General features: G+C 34.3%; 1 protein-coding gene across 3 annotated transcripts in view; it reads right to left on the bottom strand.

Moving 5' to 3' along the window:
• The window catches only part of Diaph2 (diaphanous related formin 2), a 714,153-nt gene that overhangs the window by 403,370 nt on the left and 291,732 nt on the right, over positions 1-19,051 (bottom strand). For all 3 annotated transcript variants that reach the window (XM_052170671.1, XM_052170672.1, XM_052170673.1), the window contains 2 exons: positions 2,923-3,024; positions 311-405 (listed from right to left, as the gene is read on the bottom strand). In XM_052170671.1, coding sequence (XP_052026631.1) covers positions 311-405; positions 2,923-3,024 — 197 coding nt within the window. The remainder of the gene's footprint in view (positions 1-310; positions 406-2,922; positions 3,025-19,051) is intronic.

The raw sequence follows: 19,051 nt of genomic DNA, 5'->3' as shown, positions 1-19,051 counted from the left end.
TTTGCTGTATATTGTTTTACTATGTTTAGTTATGGGCCTTGAATTCCTGATCTTTCCAAGACTTTTATCATGAAGGGATGAATTCTGTCAAAAGATTTTTCAGCATCTAATGAAATGATCATGTTTTTTTTTTTCCTTTGAGATTGTTTATGTAGTTGGTGGGGCGAGGCACACCCTTATAGAAGCAGGAGGTCAGGGCATGGGATAGGTGATATCTGGGGGGAAAATCGGGAAAGGGGATAACATTTGAAATGTAAATGTAAATAAATAAAATATCCAATAAAACAAAAACTAAAGATTTCCAGTGTACCTGAATTAGGGCCTCACTGAGCAATTCTTCATTAACCTCCAAAATAATGTTCTTTATTTCCTCGTAAGGCATGCGGTAAGATCCAAGGAAGATAGCTAAAATAAAATTGAATTTTATTAAAGTCAGAATAGTATCAAAATTTAAGAGTCCATACATATGTATATATATAATTATCACTTTATAGACTCAAAATATGGTATTTTGTTAGTGATATATTAATTTACAGAATTATAAGCTGCTTCAATTTGATGGAGTGCTCTATCTATATTGGCAAAATAATCTACTATCCCACATGTTATAGATTTTCTAACTCAGGTATCCATATGTACAAAATAAAATTGCTATTTAGATCTCTCATAACTCATGCATAATCACTTTATATTAAGCTAATATATACTGACCAACCAAAAATTGATTAACATTGTCTTTTTAATTCAATCTAGATTTTTCTTTTTCCTTTTTATAATCCAGATTTTAATGTCAAAATATTCAGATATTTCCAAAATAGTATTTCTCAAGAATGATAATAAAGTAAACCTCACTCTACTTTTCAAACTTAATCTAAAAATATTCCAGAGGAAGTTGGAGAAATAATTAATTAGTGAGTCTTAGACTTTTATTTGCAATAACGCCATTAAACTGTATGCCATCTTAGTCTGACTCCAACATTTCATCAACCATTACATCTGAGAAATTCATGCTACCTACTCCTTCATCATCTGTTGACTCTTAGGATTTAGATATGATATGCTCTCCAAAAACATCTCAAACTACCTGCTTGCTCTCCGATGGAAATTTCAGACATGGAGGATTAGAAAAGTGATTGGTTCCACGAAATTTGAAAAATGTGTTGATGACTTCAAGATGAATAAACTATTGGTACTTTGAATATATTGTTAAATATTCTATTAGATGCAGGAGTCAAAGAATTCAATCACCAGGAGCATGATCTGAAAGTTATATCTTGCCCCCAAACTCCTTCTCTCTAGATCTCAGCTTTTTCACAATTATGAAGTGAGCTGTTTTGACCGGCAATGAGCTAAAGTATATTTTTTCTCTTTATAGTTAGCAAACTCTAGTATTTTTTCCAAGGGCAAAAATTTTACTGACACACTAGCCTCTCTCTCTCTCTCTCTCTCTCTCTCTCTCTCTCTCTCTGTGTGTGTGTGTGTGTGTGTGTGTGTGTTTTGTGTGTATGTGTATAACAGTATTATACACACACACACACACACACACACATATATATATATGAAACTTGGGTTAAATACTACCTATAGTTTTAGTTAGCCACTGCCAGTTTTGGAATGGATCACCCACAAATATAGCAGGAGAAAACTGAACTTTTCAGGGAAAGAGCTAAAGAGCTGGGTTCATCAATGTACTCTGCATTACTGCTGATACTCATGTGGTGAATATGCTGAATCATTTCCTTGTCAACCTTTACTTCATTAGATAGATTTTATGTCATATTAGAAAAAAACATTCAACTATTACCTAGAAACATTTCAATTACACAGACAGTATTTTTAAATAATATCTTTAAATAAATACCATTCTAAATTAAACCCATTTCTTATAAGAGTATAGATATGCTCTGAGAGGTAAAACCTGAAAAAACCTTTGGTGAATTTTTATGAAAACCTCTACATGATTGCACTGGTAGCAAAAGTAAAATTAATATTCACCATCTAAACACAGGGACTGGATTCAAATTCTATAACTAAAATAAGTTTCATAGTCATATATTAAATGGATAATATGATCACATTGTGTAGTAAAAAAAATACTGAAATAAACTTTGTGGGAGAAAACTCTCATTGCAGTATTGTACAAATTTTTGATAGCTATTAGGAGAGTGGCTACATTTGTTATAGTTTGCCTGAAAGCAGAATGGTCAGTTTATGTTAATCTCATTCTCACATATCTTCCATGGTATTCTGTGTGCAATTAGAAATGTAGGACATATTAAAGTTCCTCACACTAGGGTGTTTTAGTATAATCAGTATCTAAGCACCCTTCTGTAGTGATAAAAAATATTCTAAATCCAATTTAGAAGAGAAAGTATGTCAAAGTAAAACTTAGAGGCTTGTTCAAATGGCCATCAATTTAACTATCCAGCTACATTACCAATACCACATTTAATGGCTCACTGCTTAGTTAAAGGCTTCAGAGATCAGCAACCAGTTTTAAAGTGTAGTGGCTAACAATTTAACTAGATCACATTACAATTATTTTAAACAAAAGAATAGCAATTAAAGGAATTGTCCAGACTGACAAGGAAATACTTGTAAAATATGAATCCCAGACCTATTCAGTAAAATAATAATTGAACAACCTAACAGCACATTTTCAATACTATCTTATATTATGTTTCGTTATGTTCACTATGGAAGTTTTACTGACAATGCATTCCAAAGTTCTACAAATCATATGTTCTAGCAGGTTAAATGATGTTCAATTATTATTTTCTTCAATTTGGCGAAGCAGCATAAGGACACCGGGATTATATTTATTTAGGACCTTATTTCTAGCAGTTGGTCTGGTCAAAGTTATAAGGTTGTTTACATTAAATTAGGCATCACCACCATGCCTATTCAGAACACATTACATACACAGATTCTGGGCTGTTTTGGTATCCAAAATTCTCAGCTCCTTCACTTTCTTCTTTGGAGGCCCACTTCTATTTTCTTCTGCAGCCTCTGCATTCCTTTGACCTGAAAGAAAAATGTTGATTCATAAACAATAATGGTTCTAATCCAAGTACATGAAATAACATTAGTAAGGCATGTTAACTACATTAATAAAGGTGATTCTGAAATCAATAAATGTATTTATTTCATAAGCTCAGGGAAGAGGATAAACATAAAAATATAGACCTGTTTAGAGGTTTCCCTACAAATTAAATATCAGCACTTAAGCAGAAAAGATAAGCCAAATAGAACTAAAAATCAATTGCTGCTTTTTCACTAATGTGCAACATAAATTACTCCTTTACAGGTAACTGGAACAGCACTGGAATTAAACATGAAAGTAAAATCTCACTAATTTGGACTAATTGAGGGAAAAGAAAGACATGCTTTTTCTCCTAAAACATGCTAATATTTAGACATTTATTATTTTCAGTGAAACTACTTTAAAGCACCTAAGGTAACTGTAGCTGTTAAATGGATTTTAACAGTAAAACTCCCCATTGAGTCTTGTTGGAAGAATTGGTTTAAAGCAATTATAAGTTGTACAAGAGTACCACCAATTTGCATATACATAAATACGTATCCTCCAAGATGGAGGCTTGCTGAGAACACTATATTTATATATTGTTTATCCAAATGGTTGAGAGGATTGTAGCAACAAGGTGTGCAGCATCAATGAGCAGAAGTGTTTTCCCCTAATTCACAATTGGAAGACACTAGTGTAAAACCTTTGGCTGTCTGTTTAGGAAATGAAACATAAAATGAGGTCTCCAAGTACCATCTGTACAGAAATGCTCTAGCAATTGTGCTCAAGTATTATTGGTTTATTTCTTCCATGATAAATACAAGGTTCTAGGCTACAGGACCACAAAATTATGTTACACAAAACAGACTTTCTTTTTCAATCAAGTGGTATTATTGCACTCAAACTCACACTGCTATATTTCATCACTGATACATAAAACTGATTATCATGGGTTTTTTTCCTTATCATTGGCAGAAAACAAAGTTTAATTTGAGGTGATAATGATTTTTTTTATTTCAATTGATTTAATATTGGCTAAAAACCTCACACATAAATTTTCTAAAGAATAGTGAAAGGGAAACACTCATAATAAATCTTTGCCAAGGAAAGATATCAACATCTGTGAATCTTTTGCAGTATGCTAAAGCATGTATGGAAATGTTGCAAATCCATAGGTTCCATCATTAATGGTGTAAGTTGTAAGATATACAAATTCTGTTATTGTAACAGAGAAGTGACATATGAAGTAAATTAACTTCAGAAAAAGTTTTAAATATTATATGGTATAGTAGAATAATCAGTGTAAGAATAGAAAGTCTAATGAGTCTAGATAATAATTCCCTTGAAAATTATAATTTTGTGACAGGTGTCAAGTTCTTTGCAATATTGCCAAAATACAATCATAGGAATCGGGGAAAGAAAAATGACATTTAGTATATTTCTTTAAAACCTCCACAAATTTTCCTCGAAAACTCTTCTGAATGTAGAGTGTCTTTCTTATGAGAGTCAACATTTCAATTTATTCTAATTTTAAGCTGTCCTCAGTTTAAGACAACTGCATAAAGAAATGACAGCACAATTTCTATTTCTGATGTCAATAAAGAGAATTTGAATTACATCAAAATTAAATCTGAAAGCACATTCAGGAAATTTAATACAATCAAAGAAGTAGTCAAGAGAATGTTCTTCACTTCAATAGTCCTAAACTCTAACACAGGAAACGAATGAAACAGACATATACAGGATGAAATGTTGTCAGATTAAGATTATATGAATATTATATTATTTTTAAACCAATAAGCGACTGCTTAACACAGCTGTACCTAATGCTCATCAGCAACTTTGTATTTGGCTACGATTTTTCATTAAATTCTAGTCTGAGCCTTTTGTTTTCCAAATAAACAAAATGCTTGAAATTGAAATTAGAGATCTTAAGTATCTATAGCTCAAGGCTTCCTTAGTAATTGTAGGCTATTTTACTCGTATTATATTATGTAACTCATCTAAAAATCTGAGATTTAAAAAAGCAATAAGCATTTCATCAGTGTGCACCACTTTTTTGAGAATAAAAGTGGTATAGCAAGTTTAAATTAGTTACCAAACTAGACAAGTTTTCAAAAATAATGGCTAATAGTTTCCTTGGCCCCATCTTAAAAAAAAATAAAGCAAGAGACTCAAGAGCTATTTTATGCTTCAATACAAATTTTTTTTCTCTCTTTTTTCCAGTGGTCCTAGCACTGGTTCACAGGTGGCATCTGCTCATTCGAGGTCCTAGCTCTGTGGCTTTGCTATATTAACCTTAGTAGTTTTCGACTCTTTCAACATAGAAATAAAAATCCAGAATAAAACATATAAAAGCTCATTTGTTTTTGACAGTTTATAAACTGGTGGCCTTGGAAATGAAGAAAAAAAAGTAGGAACCACAAACAATAATAAAGATGATAATCTTTTAAATGTAGGTAAAGTTTATTCAGTTTGACAAGTAACAAATGGTACTCAACTGTCTTTGTATAAATCAGCATATTTGTTTATGAAACCTTGAAAGAGAATGCTGATGCAATGTAAAGAAAGAGATTATATCCCTGTTTGCTTTTCCATGCTACATGGAGAGCTGCAGTTTCCCCTTTCCCTGCTGCCTGCAATAAGACCTCCTACTGAAAAGTAGATTTTATCCTGACACCTGCATAGTATCTAAAGCAATAGGAATGGCATTATCAGGAGTGTTCCTGAAGTTCAGTGCACATTAACAAGACTAATGGTCCTAATGGTGGGAACCACACACACACACATACTTCGTAATGGTTTCCTAATTAAGGAACAAATCTTACTGGTTGTAGTTTATACAAGACCCCAAACCCCAAATCAGGAAGCACATGTTACTGCAAATTAACATCTGCATAACTAATATACTTGTACACCTGTTCATTAAGCCAATTACTGAACACTGTTAAATGTCACCAAAACAGTATGTTTAACAATGTGCACAACTAATGCTGTATATTTTCAAATAAGCCTCAATATCTTGGCAGATATTGTATATTTTAGAAGGACAAATAACTATGTCTATAGTTTTAGGGATAATTTTTTTCAGCTGGTAATTTCAAACCCCAAAGTAAAGAATGGTTTTTACTTCAAAGTAGAATTGGACAAATGAGGTTGAAGTTTTTCCCATTAACTTTTAACCTGTGCTAAGTACATTATTTTCAAGTTCGAATCTGTCCCTTTACTCAAATGTTTTCCCTGGCTTTCTATGAACCAACTGACATTTTCCTGGCTGTTGTATTCTATTTAAAATACCCTGCTATGCTAAACTGCATAATTCATGTCACAAACCAGAGATTCAAGTAATAAACCCCAAGAACAAAATGTGTAAAACGGAGATGATTGTCAGGAAAAGTATAAATGTAAAATATATATATAATGATAAATTCCAGTACTTCTAGATTATGAAGACATTTCTTGCAGAGAGTATTGCTTAGAAAACCATCATACGTAAGTTGCTTTGATATTTTTTGTGATCAATTTTAGACTATTGCAATTCTTATACTCAATTTAGCTTAATATGGAATGCAGTTAACTTGACTGAGCAAGATCTAATAGCACATATATAGCTACAGGTATGTATAACACAAAAATATCACCTACCAATTAATCACAATATTTATTTTTATTAGCCAAATAAAGATGTGACAACATTTAGTAGACCAGGTAGCTTTAAACAACACACACTAACTTCTGCACAATTCTAGAAGTTAAAGATCAATATGTTACCAAAGTTTCATTATGAGGCTTCTTATCTAAGAAGTAACCATCTTCCTGTGTCCTTATTTTGCTTTTCCTCAGTGTGTGGTCAAAGGCAGAGAGTGAGCCACACCACAGAAGCACACTATTAGAGCCTGATCAAACCTTATGGATTATTATTTAAATTGATTGCCAATTTGCATCACACTTAATGGAAAATTCAATTAGTAAATATTGGAATAAACCAAATATACAGTACATAACTATACTAGCATTTTACATTTTTAGAAAATAAAGTCTCCAGACACAAACTTGAAAAGGCAAAAAGAAGAGTTAAATGACTTTTAATTTTTTAATAGAATTCTTCCTCATATCCAAAGTACACTGTTGCGTATTGTTGAACACTAAAAACCAAATGACCATTTTCTGAGGTCTTCTTCGATTTCTTTCTTCAGAGACCTGAAATTCTTGTCATATAGATCTTTCACTTGTTTGGTTAGAGTCACACCAAGATACTATATATTGTTTGTGGCTATTTTGAAGGGTGTCATCTGCCATGCTCGTGGATTGGCAGGATTAATATAGCTAAAATGGCCATCTCGCCAAAAGCGATCTACAGATTCAATGCAATCCCCATCAAAATTCCAACTCAGTTCTTCACAGAGTTAAAAAAGCAATTCTCAAATTCATCTGGAATAACAAATAACCCAGGATAGCTAAAACTATTCTCAACAACAAAAGAAATTCTGGGGGAATCAGTATCCCTGACTTCAAGCAATACTACACAGCAATAGTGTTAAAAACTGCATGGTATTGGCACAGTGACAGACAAGTGGACCAATGGAATAGAATTGAAGATCCAGAAATGAATCCACACACCTATGGTGACTTGATCTTCGACAAAGGAGCCAAAAACATCCAGTGGAAAAAAGATAGCATTTTCAACAAATGGCGCTGGATCAATTGGAGGTCAGCATGCAGAAGAATGCTAATTGATCCATTCTTATCTCCATGTACTAAACTTCACTCCAAGTGGATCATGTACCTCCATGTAAAACCAGACACACTGAAACTAATAGAAAAGAAACTGGGGAAGACCCTTGAGGACATGGGCACAGGGGAAAAGTTCCTGAACAGATCACCAATAGCTTATGCTTTAAGATCAAGAATTGACAAATGAGACCTCATAAAATTACAAAGTTTCTGTAAGGCAAAGGACACTGTTAAAAGGACAAAACGGCAAACATCAAATTGGGAAAGGATATTCACCAACCCCACATCTGATAGAGGGCTAATATCCAATATATACAAAGAACTCAAGAAGTTAGACCCCAGGGAACCAAATAACCCTATTAAAAATGGGGTACAGATCTAAACAAAGAATTTTCACCTGAAGAAATTCGGATGGCTGAGAGGCACCTTAAGAAGTGCTCAGCATCCTTAGTCATTAGAGAAATGCAGATCAAAACAACCCTGAGATTTCACCTTACACCAGTCAGAATGGCTAAGGTCAAAAACTCAGGAAACAGCAGGTGTTGGTGAGGATGTGGAGAAAGAGTAACACTCCTCCACTGCTGGTGGGGCTGTAAGATAGTACAACCACTGTGGAAATCAGTCTGGAGGTGCCTCAGAAAACTGGACATGAGACTTCCAGAGGACCCTGCTATACCTCTCCTGGGCATATACCCAAAGGATTCCCCGGCATGCAGTAAGGACACATGCTCCATTATGTTCATAGCAGCCTTATTTATAACAGCCAGAAGCTGGAAAGAACCCAGATACCCCTCAAAGGAGGAATGGATACAGAAAATGTGGTATCTTTACACAATGGAATACTACTCAGCAATTAGAAACAATGAATTCACAAAATTTTTAGGCAAATGGTTTGATCTGGAAAATATCATCCTAAGTGAGGTAACCCAATCACAAAAGAATACACATGGAATGCAATCTCTGATAAGTGGATATTAATTGGCCCAGAAGCCCTGAATACCCAAGGCACAAATTGCATAACAAATGACTCGCATGAAGATGTATGGAGAGGGTCCTGATCCTGGAAAGGATTGATCTAGCATTGGAGGGGAATATAAGGACAGAGAAAAAGGAGGGAGGTGATTGGAGAAGGGATGGAGAGAAGAAGGTTTATGGGACATATGGGGAGGGGGGATCCAGGAAAGGGGAAATCATTTGGAATGTAAACAAAGAATATAGAAAATAAAAATATTACAAAAAAACCAAATGACCCCATAGGAAGATCAGCAGTCTGAACTAACCCGGTTTCCTGAGATCTCTCAGACACTGAGTCACCAACCAGGCAGCATACAGGAGCTGATATGAGGCCCCTACACATATATACCCTGGTCTGGACTCAGTGGAAGAAGGTGCATGTAACCTTCCAGGCCCTACGGAGTGGGGAGGTCTGGTGGGGGGTGGAGTGAGGATGGAGACATCCTATTGGATATGGGGAGAGGAGGAATGGGATGAGGATTTGTGGGTTGGTAGACCAAAAGGTAGGTAGTGACTGGACTGATAAAAAAATGAACATAATAACAAAAAATATTTTAAAAAATTAAACTTTTCTTTCCGTGGTATCCTCGATTTCATAAAATGGGTTTCTGAATTACTGGCCAGTGATTTCAGCAGGGGGCATTCGGTATTCTCTTTGCTCCCCGCTCCTCTCAATTCAATCTATTTCATTCCTGCCTAATCAAGACTGACAAAACGATGTTGATATTTCTGTTAGTGTATAAACAATTTTAATGAGAAGATTGGTCACAATATCAGGGATCAAAAGGCTCACAAACATCTCTACATTAAAAAGAAGGGGAGTATTGAGTGTCACAACATACTCATAAAAGTAACATGTACAATGATTACCAAGACAAAGAATATCTTCAGGCTGGCTAACCATCTCTACCACCACTCTCCAATTTTACCGTCTAAGGTTCTCACTTTTTTTTTTAAATTGGATATTTTATTTATTTACATTCAACCCTTTCCTGGTTTCCCCTCTGGAAACCCTCTATCCCATCCACTCTCTCCCTGCTTCTATGATGGTGTTCCCCCATCCAATCACCCACTCCCGCCTCCCTGCCTCGGCATTCCCCTACAATGGGACACTGAGCCTTCAGAGGACAAAGGGCCTCTCCTCCATTGATGTTCCACTGATAAGACCATCCTCTGCTACATGAAGCAGCTAGAGTCATGGGTCCCTCCATGGGTATTCTTTGGTTGGTGGTTTAGTCTCTGGGAGCTCTGGAGGGTCTCATTGATTGATATCGTTGTTCTTCTTCGGGCTGCAAACATCTTCAGCTCCTTCAGTCTTTAACTCCTCCTTGGGGAGTCCATGCTCAGTCCAATGGTTGGCTGCGAGCATCTGCCTCTGTATTTGTCAAGCTCTGGCAGAGCCTCTCAGGAGACAGCTATATCAGACTCCTGTCAGCAAGCACTTCTTGGCATCAGCAATAGTGTCTGGATTTGGAGTTTGTATATGGGATGGATCCCCAGGTGGGGCAATCTATGGATGGTTGTTCCTTCAGTCTCTGCTCCACACTTTGTCTCCATATTTCCTCCCCTGAATATTTTGTTTCCCCTTCTAAGAAGGACTGAATCATCCACAATTTGGTCTTCTTTCTTCTTGAGCTTCATGGAGTCTATGAATTGTATCTTGGGTATTCCGAACTTCTGGGCTAATATCCACTTATCAGTGAGTGCATACCATGTGGGTTCTCTGGTGACAGGGTTACCTCAGTCAGGATGATATTTTCTTTTTCTTTCTTTCTTTCATTTTTTTTTTGAGAACCCTAGGCTAAGCAAATGGCATCAATATTGTGGAAATCTCTATACTAAAGAGAAAGCATTAGTAACTTTAGAGGTAAAAAATGTTTAGTGTGTTATTATCTCATAGGTCAATATATTTTTATGTGGCTTATAAGAAATAAAGGGAATACACATGTAAAAGCTTCACAATAAATAAAACAGAGAACAATGTTTGCAGCGACAGTGAGTAAACATTTTTTCGTCTTTGCAGATCATAGAAGTTTTGTTCCAAATGCTCAACTCAGCCACTTCAGTGTGAAGCAGCCATATAAAGGAAGAAAAGGAACATTACAATAAACTATCTTATTTGCAAAACCACATGCCCAGACAGATTTGCCATGACCTATGCCTTACCATTTTCCTTTCCTTTCCTTGTTTGCAAAACCACATGTCCAGACAGATTTGCCATGAAGTATGCCTTACCATTTTCCTTTCCTTTCCTAAAGACTTTAATTTGTTATTTATTCTTTTGAAAATGTTGGTAAATGTTCAATACTTTCCTTATAAATCAATGTTTAGAAGTGTCCTATAATAATTTATTATTAATAAACCTTGTTTTCCAAAAGCATTCATGTGACACATCACATTTATAGCCATCATGATTTTTTTCATATAACTCAGTTTTATTTCATCTATACAATACTTATGTTTAGCAATGCAATTGAAACACAAGGGGAAATGGATTATACAAGGTAGAAATCAATTATCATTAGACTTCACAGCTTTCAGATGAGACCCTTTGAAAACCCAGGCTCTAAGCCACCCTCTCTCCAACGGTAGCACATTTATCTTTACTTCATTTTTAGAAATCCAAAACGTTATTATATAAATGTGACATTATTTTCTTCTTAGGCAAATGGATAGAACTAGAAAATATTATCCTGAGTGAGGTAACCCAATCACAAAAGAACACACATGGTAGTCACTCACTGTGGATATTAGCCCGGAAGCTCAGAATACCCTAGGCTAAGCAAAAGGCATCAATATTGTGGAAATCTCTATACTAAAGAGAAAGCATTAGTAGTCATCTTGAAGCTCAAGATGACGGAAGACCAAAGTTTGGATACTTTGGTCCTTCTTAGAAGGCGGAACACAATACCCACGGGAGGGGATACAGAGGCAAGGTGTGGAACAGAGACTGAAGGAAAGGCCATCCAGAGACTGCCCCACTTGGGGATCCATTCCATATACAGTCACCAAACCCAGTATTGTGGATGCCAACAAGTGCTTGCTGACAGAAGCCTGTTATAGATGTCTCCTGAGAGGCTCTGCCAGTACTTGATAAATACAGAGTTGGATGCCCTCAGCCAGCCCTTGGACTGAGCACAGGGTCCCCAATGGAAGAGCTAGAGAAAGGACCCAAAGAGATGAATTGGTTTGCAACCCCATAGGAGGAACAATATGAACCAACCAGTACCCCCAGAGCTCCCAGGGACTTAAACCACCAAAGAGTCATTATGATTTTTTAAGTCAGTCTATCCTACAGGGATCAGCCCATATGATACTTGTTTTACTCTGCTTATATTCTCCCATAATGTTATTATGTGTCTTTATATAACATAATCACAAAAGCAAAACAACAGTAATGGAATTATAAAAAAAACATTTTCTACTTTTCTATTATTATTAGGTTTGAATGTTTGGTAATGATTCACTTGTGATTCAATGGCTTAAGGTAAACTGAAAAACTGAATTCTACCCCCCCTCAAAAAGTCAAAGGAATCTAAACTTTGAATTTTGTATAATATTCTTCTTTTGCTTTATGCACATAAATGTGTTACTGAGTGTTTCAATTTGGTTTGTTGCTGGCTGAGCTCAATGGGAAATAAGCAGAGCTATATTGTCTCTTCTTTTGCCATTTGGATTCCAACAGCTTTCAATTTTATCTTTCAGCAGTAATTTTCTTTAGTTCGGAAGCTACAGCAATGTAATCTGTTGAAGGTGATCGAAGCATTAGAAAATCTTATTGCGAGGGTAAAATAGAGTACCTGAACTTTTTGTTTCTTCTTTTATCTTAAACTTAGTTTTAGCCTGCTGGTGACTTCTGATTTGAAAGCAGAAAAACAGTATTTAAAAAGCCATTGGAAACGTACAAACACATAAGAAGAATGAAATTTAAATAACCATAAAGGTTCTATACTTAGGATAGACTCCTGACCTTTTTCTTCTCAATCTATTATCCTTCCTTGTTACATTGCCCAGTATTCTGGAAGAATACTTGACACCATGTCTTCATTCTTCTATTCATTTTTATCACTTAGTTACAATATGAATTCTAACTATACAGATTCCTTCTGAATAAAAATGTCAGAGTCACCATAGGAAAGGTCTAAGGATGGATATATCCTTAAAACTCTATGGAATATTAGCAAAGTTTGAGCCAACTGTTCTAAAAGCATATAAAATATTCACCTTGTGATAGCTACACAAATGAACCCCAAATTGAACAAGGTGGAAAAACTTTCAATAGCAATCCTCAAAAGTCCTCTTTGCATATCTGTTAAATCTCAAAAATCTAACAATAAAGGAAAATACTTGGTCAATCATAGGTGATCCATAATTTCAATGATTTTCTTAGTTTTAACTCATTTAAGAACAAGTACAGTCCTAATTCACGGATGTTCCATATATTTGTATAGTTCATATATGTAGATTTCTAGAATAAATAGGAATACATTTCACACATTAATTAAAACTGACTGCATACATAAAATTCTAAAATGGTTATTGCATAAATTGCCGCTTCCCTTTTATAGCTAGTTGTGGCTGTCACCAGAGTAGAAGAAAAAGAACAAGATCTGCCACTGGAAAGTACACAGTAGGTAAAAAAAACAAACCTCTTACTTCTGTAAACATTTCTATATTATTTGTTAACAAAACAGCCAAGGCAGGTAAGGACTTGGACTATATAAAAGAGTAAGAAATATTTTATTCTTGGTCAATAGTAGCTGATCCCAAAAATACCAGCTGGGTTCTTAAAAAAAAAAAAAACCTATTTAGTCTAAATCCTGAGATTAGCTAGTCAAAATGCCAAGCAAGCACACCATGGCTTAGTTTCATTGCTACTGTACACTACATAGTCATATCAAAATCTGTGTGTTTTAGACCAGTAGATTTAAAGGACAAAATTCTAGTCACAGTGTGTATTCCTAAATATAATAACTCTGCTTCATCTCAAATAAATTTTAGCTAGGCTCTGAGCTGGTAGTATAATGATACCAACTATATATAATGAGAATAATGATTACCAGAGTTCTCCATAAATGTTGCTTAAAAAATAAATGATTAAATTTATACTAAACAACTAAACATAGTTTAATATTGAGTCCTGAATTGTCACACCAAGTCTCTCTCTCTCTCTCTCTCTCTCTCTCTCTCTCTCTCTCTGTCTCCCTCCCTCTCTTTTTCTTTCTCTCTCTCCCTCCCACAGGTCTCTGTGCATGGTGTGTGTGCATGTATGTGTGTATATTTAAATAACGCCTTTCAATGCCTTCAGTTTAGCAAGAAATTTCCATCATGTGCTCTATTATTGTAAATGGCAGAAATTAGATGAATTGTAAGCTTTTAAGGACTAAATAAAAAAAAAGTACTTTGTTAAGGGCCCACCTATGGAAAGCATCTCCTGTAAAAACTATCCTTTAATAATAAAATGCTTGGAGCTATACAACATATTATATACATACATACACACACACACACACACACACACATATATAATACTAGGGCAAAAAATAAAATCTTTATACAAGAAAATAAACCTAACATTATATTGAAAAACAATTAGGTGTTGCCTACTGTGCAGTGCTCATTAATTTCCTAGGCGACAAATTAAATAGCCAAGAGTCCCATGTTATTTATAATGGCATGTATAAGATAAATGCAATAATTATGAATAATATTGCTAAATAGTTCTCTGTAATCTCATGTGTTGCTACCAAAATTTTTACTAGTTTCTAGAAATGTATAAAATGTAGGGAAATGTATTAACCATAGGTAGAGCTATTACAATGTAAAAGTAAAAACACATTTCATAAAGTTTAAATGAAATCTTCATTGTGGCAGAATAAAGAAGAAATACTGGTAATTTAAGGTTTTGCTACCAACTTATTAAAGATAAAAGAGAAAGTAATAGCCCAGATAAGAAGCAGCAGCTAATAGTCACAAACAGCAAATGAATTTGTCTGGATCAGGACAGCAACCTGCTGGCTCTCTTTCCTCCTAAACCATTTCATACATGCTGTGCTTGCCATTAGATTGGCCTTTACTTCACCCCAGCCACTTCAGTCCTAACACTGTGGGGGATCATTGTTGCTTTCCTATGGCTGCTGCCAAAGTGTACCTCTCTGCTTTTAGCCTAGAATACTTTGAATCTAAACTTAAGCAATGGTTATAACTACAGGGAAGGAACAAGAAGTCAATACATAAAATCTGCAACAGAAATGTCCAAAAGAGATACACACACATACACATTCACACACACGTGATGGGAGAGTGAAAGAATATGTGTTAAATAGACAAATAAACAACTATGCTTATTAAGAAGATGCTTGAAGTCTTGATCTTAGAATGAGTTATTTTGGATACTGTTACTCTATGTTTCTGATGCAGGTAGAAGCATGTGAACCATTCTAACTGTAAGATCTGCCCACTCTATAGCAAAGGTAAATATAATTATAATAGAAAAGTTGCAAGAGGACTCTTAAATATCTGCAAAAATAATTGAGCTTACATGTATTGCTGCTGAAACATTCTCTGGTGATTAAGACAAAAAAGGTATGACTGCTCCTATGAAACATTCACCATTTTGTTTATCTTCACCTACACCACTAATAATACCCTTTATCTATTACTACTCAACTTGGTTAATGCACAGGTATGTACATGTCAAAAATTAATAACAGTGTGCTTTACCTTCCCAATAAATACTTCCTCTACAGAAATAGAAAATTTAAGAAATCATATTGAAAAGATGGTGAAAGTACAGGAAAAAGTGAATCTGAAAACCAGGTTACTTAGGAGTGTTTTCACTAATGATTACTATCGATAGGCTTAGAGCAGAAATAATATAGTTGATTAAGATAAAGATAATCCCAAAGGTGTTAAGAGGAGTGTATGCTATCCTCAAAGCAAGACCGAACAGTTCAATAAGAGAAACTGACAATGTCACATCAAAGGAGGGCAAGCATATTTTAAGTCCAAGAAAAACAAAAAGCTCAAAAGAAAATAGGTCATTACAGACTATACAGTGATTTTAAAGAAACTAATGGCGATGTACTATAGGAAACACGAAAGCATCACATGGAAACAGTGAGTACACAGCACTCCTTTCAGACACTTAGTGGTAAAAGTATTTCTAGCCATAGTGGGAACAAGACAAAAATGACTGAATTCTAATTTTGTATGAACTTGCTTATTACAAGAAAGTACTTGATTTTCAAATTCAAGAAGACCTTTTATGCTATAAATGATTTCAGAACAACCCGGGATACAATGATTTACTGGACAAGATCAATAGAAACTGTGCAAAAGAGATTATACTGTTCAGTGATCCATGTTGCATCAATATCTATAATGGAATGAGACAAGGTGATACAATGGCCCAAAGCTTCTTGAAATTGCTCTTCAACACAATTAAATAGGAAAATAAAGTCAGTACAGATAGTAAGCAAGTACCCCAACCTTTTGTTTCTCTAATGAAAAAAAATGTTTTCCCATGTCATATGAAAAGTAGAACATAGCAGTATACTAGCATCAGAATAAAATTTGAAGTTTTAAAAGATGCATGAAACAAACTCATTTCACAAGGCTCTTCCAAAATCACTGGGAAAGAATATGACAACACCATCATCAATTTGAGTCAATAAAAGAGCAAAAGTGGTTTGTTCAATGGACAATGGCAAAGAAACTGCAGCCCATGCCAGTTTATGGGCATAGAAAGAGTTAATACATAGCAAACTGCTAATGAATACAAGAACACTATTTAATTTTGTCATATTGAGGTGAAAGTGAAATATGAGTATTTATCTACATCATTAACTGAAGGAGATAAATTGGCTGTCATCCACTGACCACAGCATCCTGAATGTATGAAATCTTACAATATGAAAACCTAATGGTAGTTATTAAGGCTTCTTTTCAGTCCAAGTACAGATGGATCAGGTAGGTAGCCTGCCAATAAGAAAACAGGTGGCTTTCTCAAATTACTGATTGAATTTGTGGTATTTTTTTTAAAAAAGATATTCCAAACAACTTCTGTATTGATATAGGGAAACAATATGCTGTCTCAAATGATGTCAATGCAATACAATTAAAGATAGAGTAAATTTCCAGGTGGTGGTGGGTAGGGAGATCCTAATCCACAAGGTAGAAAATAGATGCAGAAAACAATCACTAGCACTAAGAAACTTGGAACATACAACAATTACTACTTGAATAAAATCTTTAAATTGTGAATAAAAGAGGATTATCTGTATAATCCTATGCCTCTTAAAGGAAAATATGACTTACTGTTCAGTAACAGCACCCAAGGCAAATATTTCATTCCCATTCTAACAGTAGCTATTAATGACACTATCATCTTATTATACTTCATTAAACGAGTTTCTCACTTGGTATGTTTTTACTCTGTAATGACTATATTACCTCTTCATGGTAAGGATCCCATTTTGACAAACTGTTTCCATTAGTACATATGCCTAATATTGTGTTTAGTTGAAGTGGCATGTAAAATATAAAACATAGTGAACAGCACTTAGTTGGAATGCCTGTAAATGTCATTTCATTTTCCATAGCCCATAAGAAATATTTGAAACCATGTAATCTACAAGAGTAGGAAGTAAAAAACAAAGGAGTTATTTAATTACAGGTAAGCATACTATGCATAGCAAATTCCAGTACTAAAGATGATACAAGGAAAATATCTCTTAAAATAATAGAACAAACTTGTGAATCAGTCCGCATTTCCACTTTCATTACACCAAAACTCAACCAAGACGCAATAACTTAACTTTCCCAAAAGATACCTATTCAGGAGGAATTTCTGTAGCTTTCTTTTAATGCTTGAGATGATTAGTGTTTTTTAAAAAGATTTATTTATTATTATATGTAAGTACACTGTTGCTATCTTCAGACACACCAGAAGAGGTATCAGATGTCATTACAGATGGTTGTGAGCCACCATGTGGTTGCTGGGATTTGAACTCAGGACCTTTGGAAGAGCAGTCAGTGCTCTTAACTGCTGAGCCATCTCTCCAGCCCCCAATTAGTGTTTTTTTAAAATAAAGGGTCTTGGTATATACTTGGCTTAAACAAGTCTAATAATTTAATAATCCATACTAAAAATTACATACAGCTTATATTTTCATATAAAGTGGAATGAAAGTACTCTAATATACAGTATCTTTAGGAACAACTTACCTTCTGACAAAAAGATAAGAATACAAAATAAGTAGTAATAAAAAAATCCTGATAGATATAGTAAAAACAAAATGCTGTATTTTGGGCAGTTATTAAACAGTTTATCATTACTAAAGGCTATTACAGCTGAATCTACAGTACTTAGTCACATTAAAGCCCTTTAAACCATGTAATCACTGAAGCTGAAACACGTAAACATTCATATTGCAGAAGAATCTACATAAAGCTATACACTAAAAAAATGCATGTATTGTTTTCTTACATGAGAAATAATCTCTATTTCTCAATCATTCCTACTTTATCTTACTGATTCAAAATCTGGTATTTTATAAATCAAGATAGGAACAACCTTGTGATCTTTCAATTCTATTAACATTTTTATATAAATATGTAGACATAAATATAGTATTTATTAAATTAGTCATTGCGCTTGTTCCTGAAATTTTCTTCTCAATGCCTTCAAAGCCCATACAACTTTGATCTATTTACTTTTCCATACTGCATACTTAAACCACATCATAAGATAAATAGCTACTACACTTAATATTATATATATGCTTAATATGTCAATATACATATATACATATGTTTAATATACATTTATACTTATATATACATACAAACTTAATATGTTATATAGCATATATTATATATAATTGTGCTATGAGTTTACAATATTTTTCTTAGCTTTTGTTTTTATTTTTTCTACTAGAAATTCATCTAAATTCTTAGTGCTGGGTTATATTTTACAAACAAGAAGATGGTAATGCTGATTTTTATTGGTTTCTTAATCAATAACAAAAATGGAATAAATCTTATGACCTTGAAAACCTTAGGTGCAACTAAACTAAGAAAAGAAGGTAGTTCCTCAGGATTTGAGACATAACATAATAATTATCAATCATAGATAAGTGAGAGACTCTATCTCTAAATATCTTTGCCAAGTGTTTGGTATACTGTACTTTCTAGACTGGAACACATTTGGCTGGACTAAAATGCCACTTCCTCGGGGATTCTTTCCCGAAATTTTAAAGGAGAATTAGTGATTTT

The sequence above is a fragment of the Apodemus sylvaticus genome, chromosome X (genome assembly GCF_947179515.1).
Source record: "Apodemus sylvaticus chromosome X, mApoSyl1.1, whole genome shotgun sequence".
Lineage (NCBI taxonomy): Eukaryota > Metazoa > Chordata > Mammalia > Rodentia > Muridae > Apodemus > Apodemus sylvaticus.
Note: the sequence above shows the minus strand (reverse complement) of the source record. Positions and strands in the feature narration are given on the sequence as shown.